At 41.4% G+C, this 24421-nt stretch overlaps 1 protein-coding gene across 1 annotated transcript in view; it reads right to left on the bottom strand.

The window, feature by feature from the left end:
- CFAP36 (cilia and flagella associated protein 36) overlaps nucleotides 1-24421 on the bottom strand; it is a 413629-nt gene that overhangs the window by 157840 nt on the left and 231368 nt on the right. The window contains exons 5-6 of the mRNA XM_053712018.1: nucleotides 23065-23152; nucleotides 5361-5409 (exon numbers count right to left, since the gene is read on the bottom strand). Of these exons, the coding sequence (XP_053567993.1) occupies nucleotides 5361-5409; nucleotides 23065-23152 (137 nt within the window). The remainder of the gene's footprint in view (nucleotides 1-5360; nucleotides 5410-23064; nucleotides 23153-24421) is intronic.

Genomic DNA, 24421 nt, shown 5'->3' with positions numbered 1-24421 from the left:
AGTTTTAAACACAGGCTTAATCCTGGCCAAAGCCTGACAAAAAGCCTGGACGTCAGGAACTTCTGACAGACGTTTGTGTAACAGAATGGACAGAGCTGAGATCTGTCCCTTTAATGAACTAGCAGATAAACCCTTTTCTAAACCTTCTTGTAGAAAAGACAATATCCTAGGAATCCTAACCTTACTCCAAGAGTAACCTTTGGATTCACACCAATATAGGTATTTACGCCATATCTTATGGTAAATCTTTCTGGTAACAGGTTTCCTAGCCTGTATTAAGGTATCAATAACTGACTCAGAAAACCCACGTCTTGATAAAATCAAGCGTTCAATTTCCAAGCAGTCAGCTTCAGAGAAGTTAGATTTTGATGTTTGAAGGGACCCTGTATCAGAAGGTCCTGTTTCAGAGGTAGAGACCAAGGTGGACAGGATGACAAGTCCACCAGGTCTGCATACCAAGTCCTGCGTGGCCACGCAGGTGCTATTAGAATCACTGATGCTCTCTCTTGTTTGATTCTGGCAATCAATCGAGGAAGTAACGGGAAGGGTGGAAACACGTAAGCCATCCTGAAGTCCCAAGGTGCTGTCAGAGCATCTATCAGGACTGCTCCTGGATCCCTGGATCTGGACCCGTAACGAGGAAGCTTGGCGTTCTGTCGAGACGCCATGAGATCTATCTCTGGTTTGCCCCAACGTCGAAGTATTTGGGCAAAGACCTCCGGATGAAGTTCCCACTCCCCCGGATGAAAAGTCTGACGACTTAAGAAATCCGCCTCCCAGTTCTCCACTCCCGGGATGTGGATTGCTGACAGGTGGCAAGAGTGAGACTCTGCCCAGCGAATTATCTTTGATACTTCCATCATAGCTAGGGAGCTTCTTGTCCCTCCCTGATGGTTGATGTAAGCTACAGTCGTGATGTTGTTCGACTGAAACCTGATGAACCCCCGAGTTGTCAACTGGGGCCAAGCCAGGAGGGCATTGAGAACTGCTCTCAATTCCAGAATGTTTATTGGCAGGAGACTCTCCTCCTGACTCCATTGTCCCTGAGCCTTCAGAGAATTCCAGACGGCACCCCAACCTAGAAGGCTGGCGTCTGTTGTTACAATTGTCCAGTCTGGTCTGCTGAATGGCATCCCCCTGGACAGATGTGGCCGAGAAAGCCACCATAGAAGAGAATTTCTGGTCTCTTGATCCAGATTCAGAGAAGGGGATAAGTCTGAGTAATCCCCATTCCACTGACTTAGCATGCACAGTTGCAGTGGTCTGAGGTGTAAGCGTGCAAAGGGTACTATGTCCATTGCCGCTACCATTAAGCCGATTACCTCCATGCATTGAGCCACTGACAGGTGTTGAATGGAATGAAGGGTGCGGCAAGCACTTTGAAGTCTTGTTAGCCTGTCCTCTGTCAGGTAAATCTTCATTTCTACAGAATCTATAAGAGTCCCCAGGAAGGGAACTCTTGTGAGTGGAACGAGTGAACTTTTCTTTTCGTTCACCTTCCATCCATGTGACCTTAGAAATGCCAGCACTAACTCTGTATGAGACTTGGCAGTTTGAAAGCTTGAAGCTTGTATCAGAATGTCGTCTAGGTATGGAGCTACCGAGATTCCCCGCGGTCTTAGTACCGCCAGAAGAGCACCCAGAACCTTTGTGAAGATTCTTGGAGCTGTAGCCAATCCGAATGGAAGAGCCACAAACTGGTAATGCCTGTCTAGGAAGGCAAACCTTAGGTACCGATAATGATCTTTGTGAATCGGTATGTGAAGGTAAGCATCTTTTAAATCTACAGTGGTCATGTACTGACCCTCTTGGATCATAGGTAAAATTGTCCGAATAGTCTCCATCTTGAACGATGGAACTCTTAGGAATTTGTTTAGGATCTTTAAGTCCAGGATTGGTCTGAAAGTTCCCTCTTTTTTGGGAACCACAAACAGATTTGAGTAAAACCCCTGTCCCTGTTCCGATCGTGGAACTGGATGGATTACTCCCATTAACAAGAGCTCTTGTACGCAGCGTAGAAACGCCTCTTTCTTTGTCTGGATTGTTGACAATCTTGACAGATGAAATCTCTCTCTTGGAGGAGAGTATTTGAAGTCCAGAAGGTATCCCTGAGATATTATCTCTAGCGCCCAGGGATCCTGAACATCTCTTGCCCAAGCCTGGGCGAAGAGAGAAAGTCTGCCCCCCACTAGATCCGATCCCGGATCGGGGGCCCTCAATTCATGCTGTTTTAGGGACAGCAGCAGGTTTCCTAGTCTGCTTGCCCTTGTTCCAGGACTGGTTAGGTTTCCAGCCTTGTCTGTAGCGAGCAACAGCTCCTTCCTGTTTTGGTGCAGAGGAAGTTGATGCTGCTCCTGCTTTGAAATTACGAAAGGAACGAAAATTAGACTGTCTAGTCTTGGCTTTGGCTTTGTCCTGAGGCAGGGCATGGCCTTTACCTCCTGTAATGTCAGCGATAATCTCTTTCAACCCGGGCCCGAATAAGGTCTGTCCTTTGAAAGGTATATTAAGCAATTTAGACTTAGAAGTAACATCAGCTGACCAGGATTTTAGCCACAGCGCCCTGCGTGCCTGAATGGCGAATCCTGAATTCTTCGCCGTAAGTTTAGTAAGATGTACTACGGCCTCCGAAATGAATGAATTAGCTAGTTTAAGGACTCTAAGCCTGTCCGTAATGTCGTCCAGAGTAGCTGAACCAATGTTCTCTTCCAGAGACTCAATCCAGAATGCCGCTGCAGCCGTGATCGGCGCAATGCATGCAAGGGGTTGCAATATAAAACCTTGTTGAACAAACATTTTCTTAAGGTAACCCTCTAATTTTTTATCCATTGGATCTGAAAAAGCACAGCTATCCTCCACCGGGATAGTGGTACGCTTAGCTAAGGTAGAAACTGCTCCCTCCACCTTAGGGACCGTTTGCCATAAGTCCCTTGTGGTGGCGTCTATTGGAAACATTTTTCTAAATATCGGAGGGGGTGAGAACGGCACACCGGGTCTATCCCACTCCTTAGTAACAATTTCAGTAAGTCTCTTAGGTATAGGAAAAACCTCAGTACTCGTCGGTACCGCAAAATATTTATCCAACCTACACATTTTCTCTGGTATTGCAACTGTGTTACAATCATTCAGAGCCGCTAACACCTCCCCTAGTAATACACGGAGGTTTTCCAGTTTAAATTTAAAATTTGAAATATCTGAATCCAGTCTGTTTGGATCAGAACCGTCACCCACAGAATGAAGCTCTCCGTCCTCATGTTCTGCCACCTATGACGCAGTGTCTGACATGGCCCTAATATTATCAGCGCACTCTGTTCTCACCCCAGAGTGATCACGCTTACCTCTTAGCTCTGGTAATTTAGCCAAAACCTCAGTCATAACAGTAGCCATATCCTGTAATGTGATTTGTAATGGCCGCCCAGATGTACTCGGCGCTACAATATCACGCACCTCCCTCTGAGCGGGAGATGTAGGTACTGACACGTGAGGCGAGTTAGTCGGCATAACTCTCCCCTCGTTGTTTGGTGAAATTTGTTCAATTTGTACAGATTGACTTTTAATTAAAGTAGCATCAATACAGTTAGTACATAAATTTCTATTGGGCTCCACTTTGGCATTGCAACAAATGACACAGGTATCATCCTCTGAATCAGACATGTTTAACACACTAGCAAATAAACTTGTAACTTGGAAATACAATTCAATTAGAATAATATTAAAACGTACTGTGCCTTTAAGAAGCACAGAAGATCTATGAGAGTTGAAAATTAATAAATTGAAACAGTTATAGCCTCAATCCTTGTAAATAACACAACTTTAGCAAAGGTTTAATCCCATTAGCAAAGATAACAAATTCTGAAAGCAGGAAACAAATTACAGAATAAACGTTTTTTATCTCAGTCAAACTATAATTCTCACAGCTCTGCTGAGAGAAATTACCTCCCTCAAAATAAGTTTTGAAGACCCCTGAGCTCTGTAGAGATGAACCGGATCATGCAGGGAATACAATGAGTTGCTGACTGAAATATTTGATGTGTAGTAAAAGCGCCAAAAAAACGGCCCCTCCCCCTCACACACAGCAGTGAGGGAGAACAGAAACTGTCAGAAAACAGATTAAGCAACTGCCAAGTGGAAAAATAGTGCCCAAACATTTATTCACTCAGTACCTCAGTAAATGAAAACGATTTTACATTCCAGCAAAAACGTTAAACATAATCTCTAGTTATTAAACAGCTTTATGTATTTCTTACAGTGTAATTCTAGTGAAGTACCATTCCCCAGAATACTGAAGTGTAAAGTATACATACATGACATTATATCGGTATGGCAGGATTTTCTCATCAATTCCATTGTCAGAAAATAAAAACTGCTACATACCTCTATGCAGATTCATCTGCCCGCTGTCCCCTGATCTGAAGTTTACCTCTCCTCAGATGGCCGAGAAACAGCAATATGATCTTAACTACTCCGGCTAAAATCATAACAAAAACTCTGGTAGATTCTTCTTCAAACTCTGCCAGAGAGATAATAACACACTCCGGTGCTATTTTAAAATAACAAACTTTTGATTGAAGATATAAAACTAAGTATAATCACCATAGTCCTCTCACACATCCTATCTAGTCGTTGGGTGCAAGAGAATGACTGGGAGTGACGTAGAGGGGAGGAGCTATATGCAGCTCTGCTGGGTGAATCCTCTTGCACTTCCTGTTGGGGAGGAGTAATATCCCAGAAGTAATGATGACCCGTGGACTGATCACACTTAACAGAAGAAAGCAAGAATGTAAGCTTAAGAGCCGGCCCATTTTTGGTTCAGCATCTGGGTAGTGCTTGCTGATTGGTGGATAAATGTAGACACCAATCAGCAAGCGCTAACCAGGTGCTGAACCAAAAATGGGCCGGCACCTAACCTTATATTCTTGCTTTTTCAAATAATGATTGCAAGAGAACGAAGGAAAATTGATAATAGGAGTAAATTAGAAAGTTGCTTAAAAATGCATGCTCTATCTAAATCATTAAAGTTTAATTTTAGCTAGACTATCCCTTTAATTTAACACAGCCTAAATTACTTCCATGTTTTTCTGGGTGGCAGCTCAGTTGGTTTTATGAAATATGCATAGAGTTCTCCAGCATCATATTCAAAATCAAGATAAGAATTATTGAGACATCAGTTCCATTTAATAATAATTCAATACATCAAAATTAAAAATTTTAAGTCACACATATAACACATACATAGTATGAGATACTGTTTTTATGTTTGTCTACACATTAAAATAATGTAATTATTCTTTACTGCTTCATGTGTTGATGGTGAGGATTAGATAAAAAAAAAATAAGATAAATAGTGACTCCGTTCTTACCACTGACGTTTTACGCAACTGTTCCTTCTCATACTCCTCTTTTGAAATTCTAAAAACAAATGAAATATTAAAATATGACTAATTTATACAGCTTGTCAACACATTAAATATATTCAATATCTGCATGAAAAAAAACAAAGGACATAAAAGCAAAAACAGAAAATGCTCTAATGTGGAGCATTTTATTATTCCATTATTGCTTGCATTTAAGTATGTGTTTAAACCCTGCAAAAAGGTTAAACACATAGTTAAAGCCAGCTCAAGAACAGCAATGCACTACTGGGACCTAGTGGAAAACATCTGTTAAGTCAATGACAAGAAGAATATATACATAGCCACCAATCTCTAGCTAGCTCCCAGTAGTGGATTGCTAATACTGACCCCATGCTTCCAACAAAAGATACCAAACAAAATAAATTTGATAAAATAAGTAAACTGACAAGTCTCTTAAAACTGGATGCTCTATCTATCTAAAATCATCTAAAAACTTAAAGCAGCAGAAAATGCTTACTTATGCTCAGTAAAACAAATTGTAATGTACTTTTATCTATTTTGCCTGCTTTTTCTGCAATTTAACTCTAAACCGTGGACCCACTCCAACATTCAACAAAGTGATTTCTTATAGGACCTCACTTATATAGGTCTCTGACTGGCTACAACAAATGAGATAAGAAACAATACTAAAGAAGCCTGCAAAACAATTACGATTTTACTTACGGAAGGACAGTGGGGTTTTTTAAGTTGTATTTTTTTAACAATAACTAAGGCAAAATAAAATAGGAACAAGTGAAGTGAACTCATCATTTGCATGAAGCAATACATTGAATAGTTCTCAATGAAAAAGAAATAGATCAGGTATAGGGGGTAAAAGAAGGACATATAAAAGAAAGAACTGATGAAGACTTAACAAAGAAGTGATAGTGTCACCAACAAGGCATTTAATAAGAAAGATAAGGTACTAAGTTCAAAATGAGTAATTGGTGTAACAGATATTAGTCCAATAAGTAATACTGATAAAGTGAAGAAAAAGTTAGAAAAACAAAATGTATGCTTACCTGATAAACAAATATCTTACATGGTGATGAGAGTCCACGTTCCATTTAGTCCTAGGATTTAACTCCCTGCCATTAGGAGGCGGCAAATTTTCCCAAAACTTCCAAGAGCACTTCATCCCTCCCACCTCACTGGTATGCCAGTCTGACGTATAGCCAAGCAAAAAGAAGTAGTACAAAAGGTAGGAATGTACAAAGCAGGGAAAACAGAGAAACAAAATAGAACTGTCGTTAGAGTATATATATATATATATATATATATATATATATATATATATATATATATATAAAAAATATATATATAAAATATATATTGTAATATAAATAAAATTACTAAAATTCCATGAAGGAAATTAATTTATCAGGTGAGCATAAATTTTATTTTCTTTCATAAGGAGGTGAGAATCCATAATCTATTACTCCTGGAAACAAATATTCAAGCAGTGAAGTCCACAAGCAATTTAAGCAGGACAACAGCATTTAAAAAAAGAAGGCAGCTAATTCCCAGACACTGATGCCTGGAGGACTTTCCTACCAAACGCCGCTTCAGAAAAAGCAAAAACATAAAAAATGTTTGAACGTAGTTAAAGTATGTAGGGATGACCATGTTGCTGCCTTGGAAATTTGTTTAATAGAAGTCTCATTTTTAAATACCCGGAAACTGATCTGGTAGAATGGGCTGTAATGCATTTTGGGAGAGAATCTCCCACCTCAAAGTTAGCCATATTAATTAAGAGTTTTAACCAAGAAGCAAAAGTACTGGCTGTTGCTTTCTGTCGTTTACAGGGACCAGAGAAATTAATGAATAAATTAGAGGATTGCTAGAAATCCTTCGTCGCCTGCTGCTAAAATTCTAAAGCTCTAACTACATCCAAATTATATAGTTTTTCTTTAGAATTCTGAGGATTAGGTCAAAGAAAAGGAACAATAAATTCCCAAATTATGTTATCAGAAGAAATTTTTTTTGGTAAAAGCCAAATTTTGTCTTTAAAATTGCTTTATCCTGGTGAAAAAACAGATAAGGTGGGTAGCAAGAAAGAACAGACAACTCAGAAACTCTTCAGGCAAATTACATTGCTCAAAGAAAAAATACCTTTCAAGAAAGAAGCTGAACTCAATGTCAGGATTTTTTTTTTTTAAATTTGTAACAAACTTTTTAAAAATAAAATTATTTTTATTGAGGTTAAAAATGAAGTTTACATACATTGAAATAATGTGGACATATACATTTTTGGGATAGTAAATTTGCTTACAGTATGGGATGAGACATAAGATTTACAGACCTTGAAAAAGTATGTACTTCTACATAGGTATTTTGGAACAGAGTCTCCCTCGGTTACAGAAGTAACATAAATTTAGTAACAAACAACTTGTTGCTATAGGGTACAATTTTTGTAGAACATAAGATTTCCAACAAGGCGATAATGTCTAACTTATATCACAATGCCCACTTAGCATTTACATTGACCTCAGTGATTAAAATGGAGGAACTATAAGGAGAAACTTTATTATAACTCAGTGATTATTCTAGTAAAAAGTGTTACACAACCTGGACAAAAAAGAACATTTGAAAAATACAGACAGCTCTGAGTAAGATAAATGTGGGTAAGAGTTTAGGAAGGGGAATCTAACTCCAATTGCAATATAGAACTCATGCTGCAAATCTACAGTATATAACATATGTAGATGAGAATAAATTCAGGATGCCGGAACAGCTCTAAACTTTAAGGTAGGAATGGTGTGAACCTGCACCCCACGCCATACGACGCTTAGATATACCGTATATGGTGCCCAAATTTTATTAAAGGAAGAGAGCCAGGATAAACTGTATGTCTCAAAGTATTAGGGAAGTAACATCTGTAATTATAAAATAGGGTGGTTTTGGTGGTGAGAATATAAGGTGTACATTTTAAGACTAGTATGAAATATGCAAAGGCTGGTTTCACTAAGGGGAGAGGAGTACACATCTCAAAGTGAAAGAAATTGGCATGAAACTGAGAATATGTAGTACCGGACTCAGTAAAACTGACATTTAGCCCACTCCATATTTAACATAGGAGGCGATGCACACAATACCACAGTCCCGGGAGAGCTTCCAGACCTCTCCAATGTATGACAATAGGCCTATATGAGGCCGCAGCAGGCCGTGTCTCTGAGGCTGATCCCATAATGTTGACCACCAAGATCCCCTAAGTAGATGCGTCCATGACTTCTGAGTGGTCCGGTTTGCTAACCCACAATCTTCATAGGGGTTCATTTTCGCTGCTTGATTTAGGACCAGATCACTTGGATGGTTGCCGTTAGACCAGCCATCCCATCGCATAGGCTTCAAGTAGGTAATTGCTGGGTGTCTCAGTGAATCAGTGGAAGTAGGTGGTAAGCGCTGGGGCCCCAAAGCACCACCACTTGTGGAATCTGTTATGAGATCTTTCTGGAGACCCTGTTCAGATAGAGTGGTGTCGGACCGGAATGCCATCGACAAAGTAATTTCTAACTAAGCTTGATAGCCATCGAGCAAGTCACTCAACATTCTCAAGAGATTAGCGGCAAACTCCATATTAGGTTTATGCGGTTAATTGTAGGAGTGATTCTCAGGTTTTGTGAGGCAGCATTAAATATATGCCTTGTAACCCAGTTACCTGTGTGTGTGTGTGTGGGGGGGGGTTAGTGCGGCAGCTCCTGGGAGGAGTATTTATAGGCTTTTGAGGTTTGGGAAACTTTGCCTCCTCCTGGTAAGAATGTATATCCTATACGTAACAGCTCATGGACTCTTGCCACCATGAAAAAACTAAATTTATGCTTACCTGATAAATGTATTTCTTTCTTGACACAATGAGTCCACGGATCATCTAATTATGAATGGGATATATCACTCCTGCCCAGCAGGAGGCGGCAAAGAGCACCACAGCAAAGCTGTTAAATATCACCTCCCTTCCCTCCCACCCCAGTCATTCGACCAAAGTAAAGGAGAGAAAGGAAGTAACAAGGTGCAGAGGTGTCTGAAGTTTATAACATACTAACACCCTGTCTAAAGAACAGAGCGGGCCGTGGACTCATTGTGTCAATAAATAAATAAATTTATCAGGTAAGCATAAATTTTGTTTTCTTTCTAATGACACAATGAGTCCACGGATCATCTAATTACTACTGGGAATCAATACCCAAGCCAGAGTACACAGATGATAAGGGAGGTACAAGACAGGGAACCTAAACAGAATGCACCACTGCTTGAAGAACCTTTCTTCCAAAAGCGGTCTCAGCTGAGGCAAGTGTCAAATTTATAGAATTTTGAAAAAGTGTGAAGAGAGGACCAAGTTGCAGCCTTGCAAATCTGTTCCATAGAAGATTAATTTTTGAATGCCCATAAGGAAGCAACAGCCCTCATGGAATGAGCCGTAACTATCTCTGGAGGTTGCTGTTCAGCAGTTTCATAGGCAAAACGTTTGTTACTCTTCAGCCATAAAGAGAAGTAGCCGTAGCTTTTTGTCCCTTAGGTTTTCCAGAGAAAACCACAAACAAAGCAGAAGACTGACGAAAATCCTTAGTCGCCTGTAAATAAAATTTTAGTGCACGTACCACGTCCAGATTGTGCAGAAGCCATTCCTTCTGAGAAGAAGGATTAGGACACAAAAAAGGAACAACAATCTCCTGATTAATGTTCCGGTCAGAAACTACTTTAGGGTGAAACCCTAATTTGGTATGTAAAACTACCTTAACCGAATGAAAAATAAGGTATGGAGACTCATACTGTAATGCCGAGAGCTCTGACACTCTACGAGCAGATGAAATAGCAACAAGAAACAAAAACTTTCCAAGAAAACAACTTAATATCTAAGGAATGCATAGGCTCAAACGAAGCCCCTTGAAGAACTTTAAGAACTAAATTAAGACTCCAGAGAGGAGTAACTGGTATGAACACAGGCCTGATCCTGACCAAGGCCTGACAAAACGATTGCACGTATGGTACGTCCACTAGACGTTTACGTAACAAAATAGACCAGGCAGATATTTGACCCTTTAGGGAACTTGCCGATAATCCCTTCTCCAAACCGTCTTGGAGAAAGGACAGAATTCTAGGAATCCTAACTCTACTCCAAGAGTAGCCCCTGGATTCACACCAACATATATATTTACGCCATATCTTGTGGTAAATCTTTCTAGTCACAGGTTACGAGCCTGAATCATGGTCTCTATGACCGATTCCGAAAATCCCTGCTTGGATAAAATTAAGCGTTCAATCTCCAAGCAGTCAGCTTCAGAGAAACTAGATTTGGATGAAGGAAGGGCCCTTGAAGTAGAAGGTCCTTCCTCAACGGAAGTCTCCAAGGTGGAAGAGATGACGTCCACCAGATCTGCATACCAAATCCTGCAAGGCCAAGCAGGTGCAATGAGGATCACCGACGCCCTCTCCTGCTTGATTCGAGCAATGACCCAAGGTAGAAGCGAGAACGGAGGAAATAGGTATGCAAGACTGAATTTCCAAGGTACCGCCAGGGCGTCTATCAGTACAACCTGAGGGTCCCTTGACATCGACCCGTACCCTGGAAGCTTGGCATTCTGACGAGATGCCATGAGATCCAATTCCGGCCGACCCCATTTGAGAATCAGGCTGGAAAACACTTCCGGATGGAGTTTCCACTCCCCCGGGTGAAAGGTCTGCCTGCTCAGGAAGTCCGCCTCCCAGTTGTCCATACCTGGGATGTGGATCGCCGACAGACAGCAATTGTGGGTCTCCGCCCACCGAATTATCCTGGTTACCTCTGTCATGGCTAAGGAACTCCGCGTTCCTCCCTGATGGTTGATGTAAGCCACTGAAGATATGTTGTCCGACTGGAACCTGATGAACCGGGCCAAGGCTAACTGGGACCAGGCCAGCAGAGCATTGAAGATTGCTCTCAGCTCCAGAATGTTTATGGGCAGAACAGACTCTGACTGAGTCCAAATTCCCTGAGCCTTTCGAGAGTCCCAGACTGCTCCCCATCCCAGAAGGCTGGCGTCTGTTGTCACAATCACCCAAGAGGGTCTGTGAAAGCAGGTTCCCTGGGAGAGATGATCCTGAGACACCACCGAAGAGAATCCCTTGTCTCCTGCTCCAGCTGTATTCACGGAGACAGGTCTGCATAATCTCGTTCCACTGACTGAGCATGTTTAACTGCAGAGGTCTAAGGTGGAAAAAGGGCGAATGGGATGATGTCCATTGCTGTAAGAATCGTAAATCTTTGATTTCTGTACTTCTGTCAGAAAAATCTTTATTGATATGGAATCTTTTATGGTTCCCAAGAAGATTACCCTTGTATTTAGGACTAAGGAGCTCTTTTCCAAAAAAATTTCTTTGCTTGTTGAAAGGATTGCGCCTGGAACAGGATGTCGTACAGATAAGGTGCCACTGCAATCCCCTGCAATCGGAGCACCGCCAACAGGGATCCCATAACCTTTGAGAAAATTCTGGGAGCTGTGGCAAGGCCCAATGGAAGAGCCACAAACTGAAAGTGTTTGTCTAGAAATGCAAACCTTAGAAACTTGTGATGGTCCCTGTGGATAGGAACATGCAGGTATGCGTCCTATAAATCCACGGTTGTCATAAATTGACCCTCTTGGATCAAAGGAAGAATGGAACGAATAGTTTCCATCTTGAAGGACGGTACTCTGAGAAATTTGTTTAGACTCTTGAGGTCTAAAATTGGTCTGAAGGTTCCCTCCTTTTTGGGAACCACAAACATATTGGAATAGAACCCCAGACCCCGTTCCTGCATCGGAACAGGAACTATCACTCCCAGGTCGGAGAGGTCCCGTACACAGTGTAAGAACGCCTCTCTTTTTGTCTGGTCTACAGATATTCTTGAAAGCAGAAACCTGCCCCTGGGAGGAAGGTTCTTGAACTCTAGTTTGTATCCCTGGGACACAATGTCCACCGCCCAGGGATCCTGAACATCTCAAACTGTATCTGTTACAAGCATATTTATCAAGATCTAGATAAAGCTCTGAAAAGAGAGAAACGCGTCTAACGGCTTTAAATCAAACACTGAGATAATTTCAAGTAAAGGTGTGCTTGTAACAGATACAGTTCAACTTTGGATTTTAATATACAAGGTTACTTTCTTCACCGTGTGCATAGCACTAAGAGCGGTACGCAATAAAAATCATTTTAAGTTTTAAATTCTCTACATTTAGATGAAATAGCTATACAAAGCCTATAAGCAATTTGAAGTTAATATTGGGACACAGAAAGTGACTTTAAACTAACGGATTACTAATTTTGAATTGAATATTTGAAATATACGGACTTCAGTGTCAATTAATTTGGGCATATTCAGCCAAATAATCCTTAATTTCCATTGGTTGTATGCAACAGTTCAACTTTTTAAGGGCTTTTTATATTTCCATTTGAATATTAGCGATTTTTTAATCTTAAACTGTATTTGGGAGACGTCCCATAGATAGATCTTGATACCAATTGGTAAAACATAATTTATGCTTACCTGATAAATTTATTTCTCTTGTAGTGTAGTCAGTCCACGGGTCATCCATTACTTATGGAATATATCTCTTCCTAACAGGAAGCTGCAAGAGGATCACCCAGCAGAGCTGCTATATAGCTCCTCCCCTCACATGTCATATTCAGTCATTCGACCAAAGCAGACGAGAAAGGAGAAACCATAGGGTGCAGTGGTGACTGGAGTTTAATTAAAATTTAGGTCTGCCTTAAAGACAGGGCGGGCCGTGGACTGACTACACTACAAGAGAAATAAATTTATCAGGTAAGCATAAATTATGTTTTCTCTTGTTAAGTGTAGTCAGTCCACGGGTCATCCATTACTTATGGAATACCAATACCAAAGCTAAAGTACACGGATGAAGGGAGGGACAAGGCAGGAACATTAAACAGAAGGAACCACTGCCTGAAGTACCTTTCTCCCAAAAATAGCCTCCGAAGAAGCAAAAGTGTCAAATTTGTAAAATTTTGAAAAGGTGTGAAGCGAAGACCAAGTCGCAGCCTTGCAAATCTGTTCAACAGAGGCCTCATTTTTAAAGGCCCAGGTGGAAGCCACAGCTCTAGTAGAATGAGCTGTAATCCTTTCAGGAGGCTGCTGTCCAGCAGTCTCATAGGCTAAACGTATTATGCTACAAAGCCAAAAAGAGAGAGAGGTAGCCGAAGCCTTTTGACCTCTTCTCTGTCCAGAGTAAACGACAAACAGGGAAGAAGTTTGACGAAAATCTTTAGTTGCCTGCAAATAGAACTTCAGGGCACGGACTACGTCCAAATTATGCAAAAGTCGTTCCTTCTTTGAAGAAGGGTTAGGACACAGTGATGGAACAACAATCTCTTGACTGAAATTCCTGTTAGTAACTACCTTAGGTAAGAACCCAGGTTTAGTACGCAGAACTACCTTGTCTGAATGAAAAATCAGATAAGGAGAATCACAATGTAAGGCAGATAACTCAGAGACTCTTCGAGCCGAGGAAATAGCCATCAAAAACAAAACCTTCCAGGATAACAGCTTGATATCAATGGAATGAAGGGGTTCAAATGGAACGCCTTGAAGAACATTAAGAACTAAGTTTAAGCTCCACGGCGGAGCAACAGTCTTAAACACAGGCTTAATCCTGGTTAAAGCCTGACAAAAAGCCTGAACGTCTGGAACTTCAGCCAGAAGTTTGTGTAGGAGAATAGACAGAGCAGAAATCTGTCCCTTTAACGAACTAGCAGATAAGCCCTTTTCTAAACCCTCTTGTAGAAAGGACAATATCCTAGGAATCCTAACCTTACTCCATGAGTAACTCTTGGATTCGCACCAATATAAATATTTACGCCATATCTTATGGTACATTTTTCTGGTAACAGGCTTCCTAGCCTGTATTAAGGCATCAATAACCGACTCCGAGAAGCCACACTTTGATAGAATCAAGCGTTCAATCTCCATGCAGTCAGCCTCAGAGAAATTAGATTTGGATGTTTGAAAGGACCCTGAATTAGAAGGTCCTGTCTCAGAGGCAGAGACCACGGTGGACAGGACGACATGTCCACTAGGTCTGCATACCAGGTCCTGCGTGGCCACGCAGGCGCTATCAGAATCACCGAAGCTCTCTCCTGTTTGATCTTGGCAATCAAACGAGGAAGCATCGGGAATGGTGGAAACACATAAGCCATGTTGAAGACCCAAGGGGCTGTCAGAGCATCTATCAGCACCGCTCTCGGGTCCCTGGACCTGGATCCGTAACAAGGAAGCTTGGCGTTCTGGCGAGACGCCATGAGATCCAGATCTGGTTTGCCCCAACGATGAATCAGTTGAGCAAAGACCTCCGGATGAAGTTCCCACTCCCCCGGATGAAAAGTCTGGCGACTTAAAAATCCGCCTCCCAGTTCTCTACGCCTGGGATGTAAATCGCTGACAGGTGGCAAGAGTGAGACTCTGCCCAGCGAATTATCTTTGAGACTTCCAACATCGCTAGGGAACTTCTGGTACCCCCTTGATGGTTGATGTAAGCCACAGTCGTGATGTTGTCCGACTGAAATCTGATGAACCTCAGAGTTGCTAACTGAGGCCAAGCTAGGAGAGCATTGAATATTGCTCTTAATTCCAGAATATTTATTGGGAGGAGTTTCTCCTCCTGAGTCCATAATCCCTGAGCTTTCAGGGAGTTCCAGACTGCGCCCCAGCCTAGAAGGCTGGCGTCTGTTGTTACAATCGTCCAATCTGGCCTGCGAAAGGTCATCCCCTTGGACAGATGTGGCCGAGAGAGCCACCATAGAAGAGAATCTCTGGTCTCTTGATCCAGACTTAGTAGGGGGAACAAATCTGAGTAATCCCCGTTCCACTGACTTAGAATGCACAATTGCAGCGGTCTGAGATGCAGGCGTGCAAATGGTACTATGTCCATTGCCGCTACCATTAAGCCGATTACTTCCATGCACTGAGCTTCTGACGGGTGTGGAATGGAATGAAGTACACGGCAAGCATTTAGAAGTTTTGATAACCTGGCCTCTGTCAGGTAAATTTTCATCTCTACAGAATCTATAAGAGTCCCTAGAAAGGGAACTCTTCCACCCATGCGACCTCAGAAATGCCAGAACTATCTCTGTATGAGACTTGGCAGTTTGAAAACTTGACGCTTGTATCAGAATGTCGTCTAGGTACGGAGTCACCACTATGCCTCGCGGTCTTATTACCACCAGAAGTGAGCCCAGAACTTTTGTAAAGATTCTTGGAGCCGTAGCTAATCCGAAGGGAAGAGCTACAAACTGGTAATGCCTGTCTAGGAAAGCAAATCTTAGGTACCGATAATGATCCTTGTGAATCGGTATGTGAAGGTAGGCATCCTTTAAATCCACTGTGATCATGTACTGACCCTCTTGGATCATGGGAAGGATGGTTCGAATAGTTTCCATTTTGAATGATGGAACTCTTAGAAATTTGTTTAGGATTTTTAAGTCCAAGATTGGTCTGAAGGTTCCCTCTTTCTTGGGAACCACAAATAGATTTGAATAGAATCCCTGCCCGTGTTCCGTCCGCGGAACTGGGTGGATCACCCCCATTAGTAAAAGGTCTTGTACACAGCGTAGAAACGCCTCTTTCTTTATTTGGTTTGTTGATAACCTTGAAAGATGAAATCTCCCTCGTGGAGGAGAAGTTTTGAAGTCCAGGAGATATCCCTGAGATATGATCTCCAACGCCCAGGGATCCTGGACATCTCTTGCCCAAGCCTGGGCGAAGAGAGAAAGTCTGCCCCCCACTAGATCCGTTTCCGGATAGGGGGCCCTCTCTTCATGCTGTCTTGGAGGCAGCAGCAGGTTTCTTGGCCTGCTTGCCCTTGTTCCAGGACTGGTTAACTTTCCAGCCCTGCCTGTAACGAGCAACAGCTCCTTCCTGTTTTGGAGCGGAGGAAGTTGATGCTGCTCCAGCCTTGAAGTTACGAAAGGCACGAAAATTAGACTGTTTGGCCTTTGATTTGGCCCTGTCCTGAGGTAGAGCATGGCCCTTACCTCCCATGATGTCAGCTATAATTTCTTTCAAGCCGGGCCCGAATAAGGTCTGCCCTTTGAAAGGAATATTAAGCAATTTAGATTTAGAAGTCACGTCAGCTGACCAGGATTTAAGCCATAGCGCTCTGCGCGCTTGGATGGCGAATCCGGAGTTCTTAGCCGTAAGTTTGGTTAAATGTACGACGGCATCAGAAACAAATGCGTTAGCTAGCTTAAGTGCTTTAAGCTTGTTCATAATTTCATCCAATGGAGCTGTGCGAATGGCCTCTTCCAGAGACTCAAACCAGAATGCCGCCGCAGCAGTGACAGGCGCAATGCATGCAAGGGGCTGTAAGATAAAACCTTGTTGAACAAACATTTTCTTAAGGTAACCCTCTAATTTCTTATCCATTGGATCTGAAAAGGCACAACTATCCTCCACCGGGATAGTGGTACGCTTAGCTAAAGTAGAAACTGCTCCCTCCACCTTAGGGACCGTCTGCCATAAGTCTCGTGTGGTGGCGTCTATAGGAAACATTTTCCTAAATATGGGAGGAGGGGAAAAGGGCACACCAGGTCTATCCCACTCCTCGCTAATAATCTCTGTAAGCCTTTTAGGTATAGGAAACACGTCAGTACACACCGGTACCGCATAGTATCTATCCAACCTACATAATTTTTCTGGAATTGCAACCATGTTACAATCATTCAGAGCCGCTAATACCTCCCCTAGCAATATGCGGAGGTTCTCAAGCTTAAATTTAAAATTAGAAATCTCTGAATCCAGTCTCCCTGGATCAGATCCGTCACCCACAGAATGAAGCTCTCCGTCTTCACGTTCTGCAAACTGTGATGCAGTATCTGACATGGCTCTCACCTCATCCGCGCGCTCTGTCCTTAACCCAGAGCTATCGCGCTTGCCTCTTAATTCTGGCAATTTAGATAATACTTCTGTCATAACAGTAGCCATGTCTTGCAAAGTGATTTGTAAGGGCCTCCCTGATGTACTTGGCGCCACAAAATCACGCACCTCCTGAGCGGGAGGCGAAGGTACTGACACGTGAGGAGAGTTAGTCGGCATAACTTCCCCCTCGTTGTCTGGTGATAATTTCTTTACATGTAAAGATTGACTTTTATTTAAAGTAGCATCAATGCAATTAGTACATAAATTTCTATTGGGCTCCACATTGGCCTTTAAACATAGTGAACAAAGAGATTCATCTGTGTCAGACATGTTTAAACAGACTAGCAATGAGACTAGCAAGCTTGGAAATACTTTTCTAAATAAATTTACAAGCAATATAAAAAACGCTACTGTGCCTTTAAGAAGCACAAAAAGCTGTCACAGTTGAAATAACAATGAACCAAAATAGTTATAGCAACCAATTTTTCACAGTAAATGTATTAAGTTAGCAAAGGATTGCACCCACCAGCAAATGGATGATTAACCTCTTAATACCCAAAAACGGATTAACAATTTAATAATTAACGTTTTTCTCACAGTCAAAACACACTGTCACAGGTCTGCTGTGACTGATTACCTCCCTCAAAATGAATTTTGAAGACCCCTGAGCTCTCTAGAGACGATCTGGATCATGGAGGATGAAGTAGACAGATTGTGACTGAATTTTTACTGCGCAAAAAAGCGCTAAAATAGGCCCCTCCCACTCATATTACAACAGTGGGGAAGCTCAGAAAACTGTTTCTATGCAGAAAACAAAGATGGCCATGTGGTAAAAATCATGCCCCAATAAGTTTTATCACCAAGTACCTCACAAAAAACGATTAACATGCCAGTAAACCTTTTAAACATACATTTGAAAAGTTATGAATTGTTATTAATAAGCCTGCTACCAGTCGCTTTTACTGCAGTTAAGGCTCATACATTATTTCAGTATTAACAGTATTTTCAGAGTCAATTCCATTCCTTAGAAAAATACATTCAGTGTACACACACTCATCAGCCTAATACCAGTCGCTATCACTGCATTTAAGGCTGAACTTACTTTACATTGGTATCAGCAGTATTTTCTCAGTCAATTCCATTCCTCAGAAAAATAATTACTGCACATACCTCATTTGCAGGGGGGCCCTGCATGCTATTCCCCTTCTCTGAAGTTACCTCACTCCTCAGATGAGAACAGCCAGTGGATCTTAGTTACGTCTGCTAAGATCATAGAAAACGCAGGCAGATTCTTCTTCTAATGCTGCCTGAGAATAAACAGCACACTCCGGTGCCATTTAAAATAACAAACTTTTGATTGTAGAAATAAACTAAGTTAAAAAACACCACAGACCTCTCACAGCGACCTAACTAGTTAGGCTGCAAGAGAATGACTGAATATGACATGTGAGGGGAGGAGCTATATAGCAGCTCTGCTGGGTGATCCTCTTGCAGCTTCCTGTTAGGAAAAGATATATTCCATAAGTAATGGATGACCCGTGGACTGACTACACTTAACAAGAGAAATACAACTTCATGTGGATCGTGTTTTAAATAAATCTTATGTTATTTTATTTTCACTTTCTATAGTAAAAAATTTTTTTCCAGATAATTTCTTTATCCATATGAGATTTTAGCTAATAGAATTACATCTACACAAACAAAAATTTTTCATTATTTTTTTATCACCACAAATTTCCTATATAGGAGATCAACGCTACCATGGAATTCTCAGTATTTAGAGATTAATAAACTCTTTTCCTTCTACTTTTCTTAATTTCTACACTATCTAGGTATTTAACCGTTATACACATTGAATAAATTTTACGCACTTCTAGGTAATTCACGTATCATATACACTACACAATTCTTATACAAGCAAATCACTATTGATGATATATTACTCCAAAATCGGCATAAGTACGATTCTTTCACTTATTTATATTCACACATAAAGTTTATTCTATCACGTAACCCCTTTTTTGGGATTTTGAATGTACCTCAAACATTGGAAATAAATTCCATTAATAAATATTTACTTCTTTTGCACATTGGGGAAATCTGTATCCCTAAAAATTAAATCTGATCCCTTAAGTGTAACCACGCCCCTATATCTCCACCCTTTCAAGTGGAAGGATTTCCCTTGAAATTTCGAAAGGAACAAAAATTACTCTGACGTCCCTTTTGTTTGTTTCTCTTATCCTGAGGGAGAAAATGACCCTTTCCTACCGTAATGTCAGAAATTATTTCCGTCAAACCCGGTCCTAACAATGTCTTTCCCTTGTAAGGAATTGCAAAAAGTTTAGACTTGGAGGACACATCAGCAGACCAAGATTTTAACCATAAAGCTCTGCGGGCTAGCACAGCAAAACCCGAAATCTTTGCTCCCAGTTTAATAACCTGTAGGGAAGCATCTGTAATAAAGGAATTGGCCAACTTAAAGGGACATAACACTCATATGCTAAATCACTTGAAACTGATGCAGTATAACTGTAAAAAGCTGACAGGAAAATGTCACCTGAGCATCTCTATGTAAAAAAGGAAGATATTTTACCTCACAATCTCCTCAGCTCAGCAGAGTAAGTTTTTACATAGAGATGTTCAGGTGATATTTTCTAGTCAGCTTTTTACAGCTATGCTGCATCACTTTCAAGTGTTTAAACATTTGGGTATTATGGCCTTTTAAGGGCCTTTAACCTATCCTGGATCTCTTCAAGGGGAGTGTCTGTCCTAATAGAATCAGACAACGCATCAAACCAGAATGCCGCTGCACAAGTGACAGTAGCAATGCACACAGCAGGTTGCCATTGTAAACCCTGCTGTACACACATCTTCTTGAGTAACTCCTCTAATTTTTTGTCAATAGGATCCTTAAAGGCACAACTATCCTCTATGGGGATAGTAGTCCTCTTGGCCAGAGTGGAAATTGCCCCTTCAACCATGGCTACTGTTTGCCAAGAATCCTTGATAGAGTCCGCTATAGGAAACATCTTTTTAAATATAGGGGATGGAGAAAGTCCGCTATAGGAAACATCTTTTTAAATATAGGGGATGGAGAAAAAGGGATACCCGGTCTCTCCCATTCCTTTGCAATGATCTCAGTAGCTCAATCTGGTACAGGAAAAACATCCACCAAGGAAGGTAAATCAAAATATTTGTTTAGCTTACTGGATTTCTTAGGATTAACTACGACCGTGGTGTTACTGTCGTCCAATGTAGCTAAAACCTCCTTGAGTAGCAGACGGAGGTGTTCTAGCTTAAACCTGAAATATACAACTTTAGCATAAGCAACAGGAATTACACTGTCAGAATCTGAAATTTCACCCTCAGATGCTACTGAAGTATCCTCCTCCTCAGGTTTCTGGGAGGGAGCATTCGAAATAGCAACAACTGCATCAGAAACCTCACTTACTAAATGTTTATTTTTCCTCTTACGCTTTCCCTGCAACATGGGAAAAGCAGACAATGCATCAGAAACTGCAGAAGACATGAGGGGAGCGATGTCTTGCAATGTAACGCCAGGAGGGGTCATAGATAAAGCGCAGGGCACTGCATGTGTGGGCGGTAAAATTTGGGACGCTTCAGGAAAAAGCTGCGGCATATACTGGACATTGTCATAAGACTCCTGAACAGCATCCACCTTAGAGAATGTTGGCTCAGAAAAAAAGTTTATCCCTATAAGTTAAAGTTCTCTCAATTACATGAGGAACAGAAAGGGATTGGTGGTTCCACATTGGCATCAAAACATAAAGAACAATTGACATTTTGCAAAGCCTCTTGGTCCATTCTGACTCACAATGGATAAAAAAATCAAATAAAAAACTAACATTTTTTAATAAAAATTAACCAAAAAATTTTTACTGTCACTTTAAATTTTAAACGGTAACTTCTTTATTTTTATCTGCAGAAAGGATACACTAACTAAACGATCCTGCAGAACACCTCTACACCTCAGCTGTACTCTGCTGAGGTGCCTACCTGCCCTGCTGATACCGGCTCTCACTGTCAGAAACCGCCCATTCTAGCAACAGATCCGAACTCGGTAGTAGTAATGGTAGACCGGCTCCCATCCTAAAAACGCACACCTTTAGAAAAACATGAGTCACCTAAATTGAGTCTGTATTCTCTTTCCCTCCGGACTAGGAAGTGATGGAAAAGTGGTGCGCAACTCAATTGCCGCCTCCCATAGCTCCGCCCATCGTGGGCGTCTCAAAGAAAGTTATCTCCCATTTGGCATATTGCTTCTAAAGTAACACCGCCAGGAGCCGTGATAACCACCTAAACCCAGAGCCAAATATACCTCAGCCCCAGTGCCTGCATCCAAGCTGTCTGCATATTGTCTCCTCTATAGGAGAATTTATGCCATTGCAAATAAAGTGCCCAAAATTTTTCTGAGTCCTTTATGAATTGTCCCATTGTTGGTAAATAAAGTGCCCACATTTTTTTCTGAGTCTTCTTTTATTACCCCAGAAAAAATTAAGTCAGCACTTGCCTCATAAATCTGCCAGACAGAAAGGCAGCTCACCAGGTTTGAGAGGTCCTCTCCCTCACATGGGCCTGTGGAATAAAGGATAAAGACTGAGTAATTTTACTCAGGCTTCCAGAGTTAGGGCAGCATCAGTATATGGGAGGCGCAGTGAGAATTATGTCCCACAAGTTCTCATTGCTCTAAAGCCACCACTGCTCTACTGAAGAGACTGTCCTATGGCTACACCCTAGGACAAAGCAGCACAATCTTGCACAACTTAAAAAACAATAAAATCTTGCATGAAGAATCTTTTCTAACACCTAACTTTACCACTTCCTTGCTCTAACATAGGAAAAAAGAGAATGACTGGGGTGGGAGGGAAGGGAGGTGATATTTAACAGCTTTGCTGTGGTGCTCTTTGCCGCCTCCTGTTGGGCAGGAGTGATATATCCCAATAGTAATTAGATGATCCGTGGACTCATCATGTCATTAGAAAGAAATTAATTTATCAAGTAAGTTCTTATATAATTATGTTTTTCTGACAAGCACCCACTCCACTGTGCTTATCAGCTGCAGAAATGACTGCTTCCAGTAGATCGCTCATCCAGTACTTAGCACATTAAAGCAGAGGATATAAGTGAGGAGTACATCGATGACCCAATAGGACCTGTGGCAGGCTTGTGACTAACCCCTCCCCTGGAGTAATTGTGTTACTGCCCAATAACAAAAATCTTCCCTCTCTCAGTAGAAACTTTCTAAGGGGTAAAACTGGGCATCAAATCAGTCTGAGGACCCCTTTCAACAAAGATTCTAGAGAACTTCAATTCTTCACCTTCCTTCTGGGAGGCAAAGATAAGACTGGCATACCAGTGAAGTGGGAGGAATGAAGAGCTCTTGTAAGTGTTAGAAATCTATGCATACCTCCTAGAGGCAGGGAGTTGAACCCCAGGAGTAATGAAGTAATGGACTCATACCACTTTTATGAAAGAAAATACAATTATAACATAGGGTAATTGCCCCTGTAGTGATGACATGTCCACTCACATGGCCGTATGTCACTAACTTAATTCCAGTAGAATTCTGTATTTAGGAAGAAAGCTAGTCTATCTGCTTTTTAACATAATTAAACTTTTCAAGTTTATGCATTTGCCACAATTTATCATGATTTTATATAACGGTGGTTTATAAGGAATACAGAAGAACAGTATGTTTACCATTTAAAAGTGGGTTATCTGGCTTTTTTAAAATGTTAGCAAGAACATAAATCTCTAAATATTTACCTTATAGCTTCAGATATTAGCTTCATCTCCTGCTGTTCGAGATCAGAAATGATGTCTGTGCCAGACTGCAAGCAATCTGGAAGTATACCTGAATAACATTATAAACAAGGTTTAATGGAAACCCAAACTCTCAAGCATAAATGCTGGTATTAAAGGCATAGGAAAGTCAAAATTAAACTTGTATGATTTGGATAGAGCATGTAATTTTAAGACACTTTCAACCCCTTAACGAGTGGGGCACTGCAGAAATAGATTTGCAGCGATACCGATGCAGAGAGGGCCACTCTGGTGCCGTTTTAACCCCTTAACGAGTGGGGCACTGCAGAAATAGATTTGCAGATATACCGATGCAGAGAGAGCCAATCTGTGGCCCTCTCTGCATCGGACAGCGGTGGTGCCGTTAGTTAATGGGTGGGTAAGGAGGGAGGCGGGTGGGCGGCTCATCGATGTAGGGGGTGGGACCGCTACGCCATGCTACAGGCGTTCAAGAGAAAAAAAGTGCCGGTGATGAGTCACAGTAAGAGGGGAAGAGGGAGGAGAGGCAATAAAGTGTATCTTCTGTGGGGAAAGTGATCTGGGGAGGCAGGGGAGGGAGCAAAGGTTCAACAAGAAATCACAAAATATGTTGTGCTTATACACATGTAGTTTCTATAATGGGGATAGCTATCAGTTTCCCGAAGTAGTGTGGCCAAGTTTATAAAGCCTGCGTGTCAACAGTTACTAACTAGGTAACAAAATAATTTATTGCGTGAGATCGCACAGGAGTAGGGTACCATATAATTATTGCAACTAAGTTGCCATTATGCCCCAGTTCACAGTTTTTATAATCAGCTGTACTATTCCTGAATGTCCTCCATAAATAGCTGGTGTGAATCGGGTTTACCAATGTCCCATAATGTTTCAGTTAGTTACTTCAGACTATGCGTACCGGTTTCAAAAATAATAAAGTCTCAATTTTGTAAAAAATCAATGAATCTTTACACGATACATGAATTAACATGGATAGTATGGGAATATGATCTGCCCATTAACACCTATAGTAGGTGTCCCACTCTAAAGCCCTTATTGTGATATTGCTCAGTTTAATTCTAGAGGTAGGCTCAAAGAATGAGTCTCAACAAAGTTAAGTTAAAAAGCGTCCCCCGTATAAACTGCTGACGCGTTTCGCCCGTGCAGGCTTTTTCAAACATGAAAGTTTAATTTTGACTTTACTGTTCCTTCAATGCCATTGCTCCCCTTTAAATCTATGTACACAGAATCAACCCATACTAAGTTTAAATAGCTTATAGGGCTGCAACAACTAATCGGTAAGATTGATCATAAAAATAGTTGTCAAAGAATCTCATTATCAATTAGG

Source organism: Bombina bombina, chromosome 4 (assembly GCF_027579735.1).
Source record: "Bombina bombina isolate aBomBom1 chromosome 4, aBomBom1.pri, whole genome shotgun sequence".
In the NCBI taxonomy this organism is placed as follows: Eukaryota; Metazoa; Chordata; class Amphibia; order Anura; family Bombinatoridae; genus Bombina; species Bombina bombina.
The sequence above is the reverse complement of the archived record's forward strand: the minus strand, read 5'-3'. Positions and strand labels throughout refer to the sequence as shown.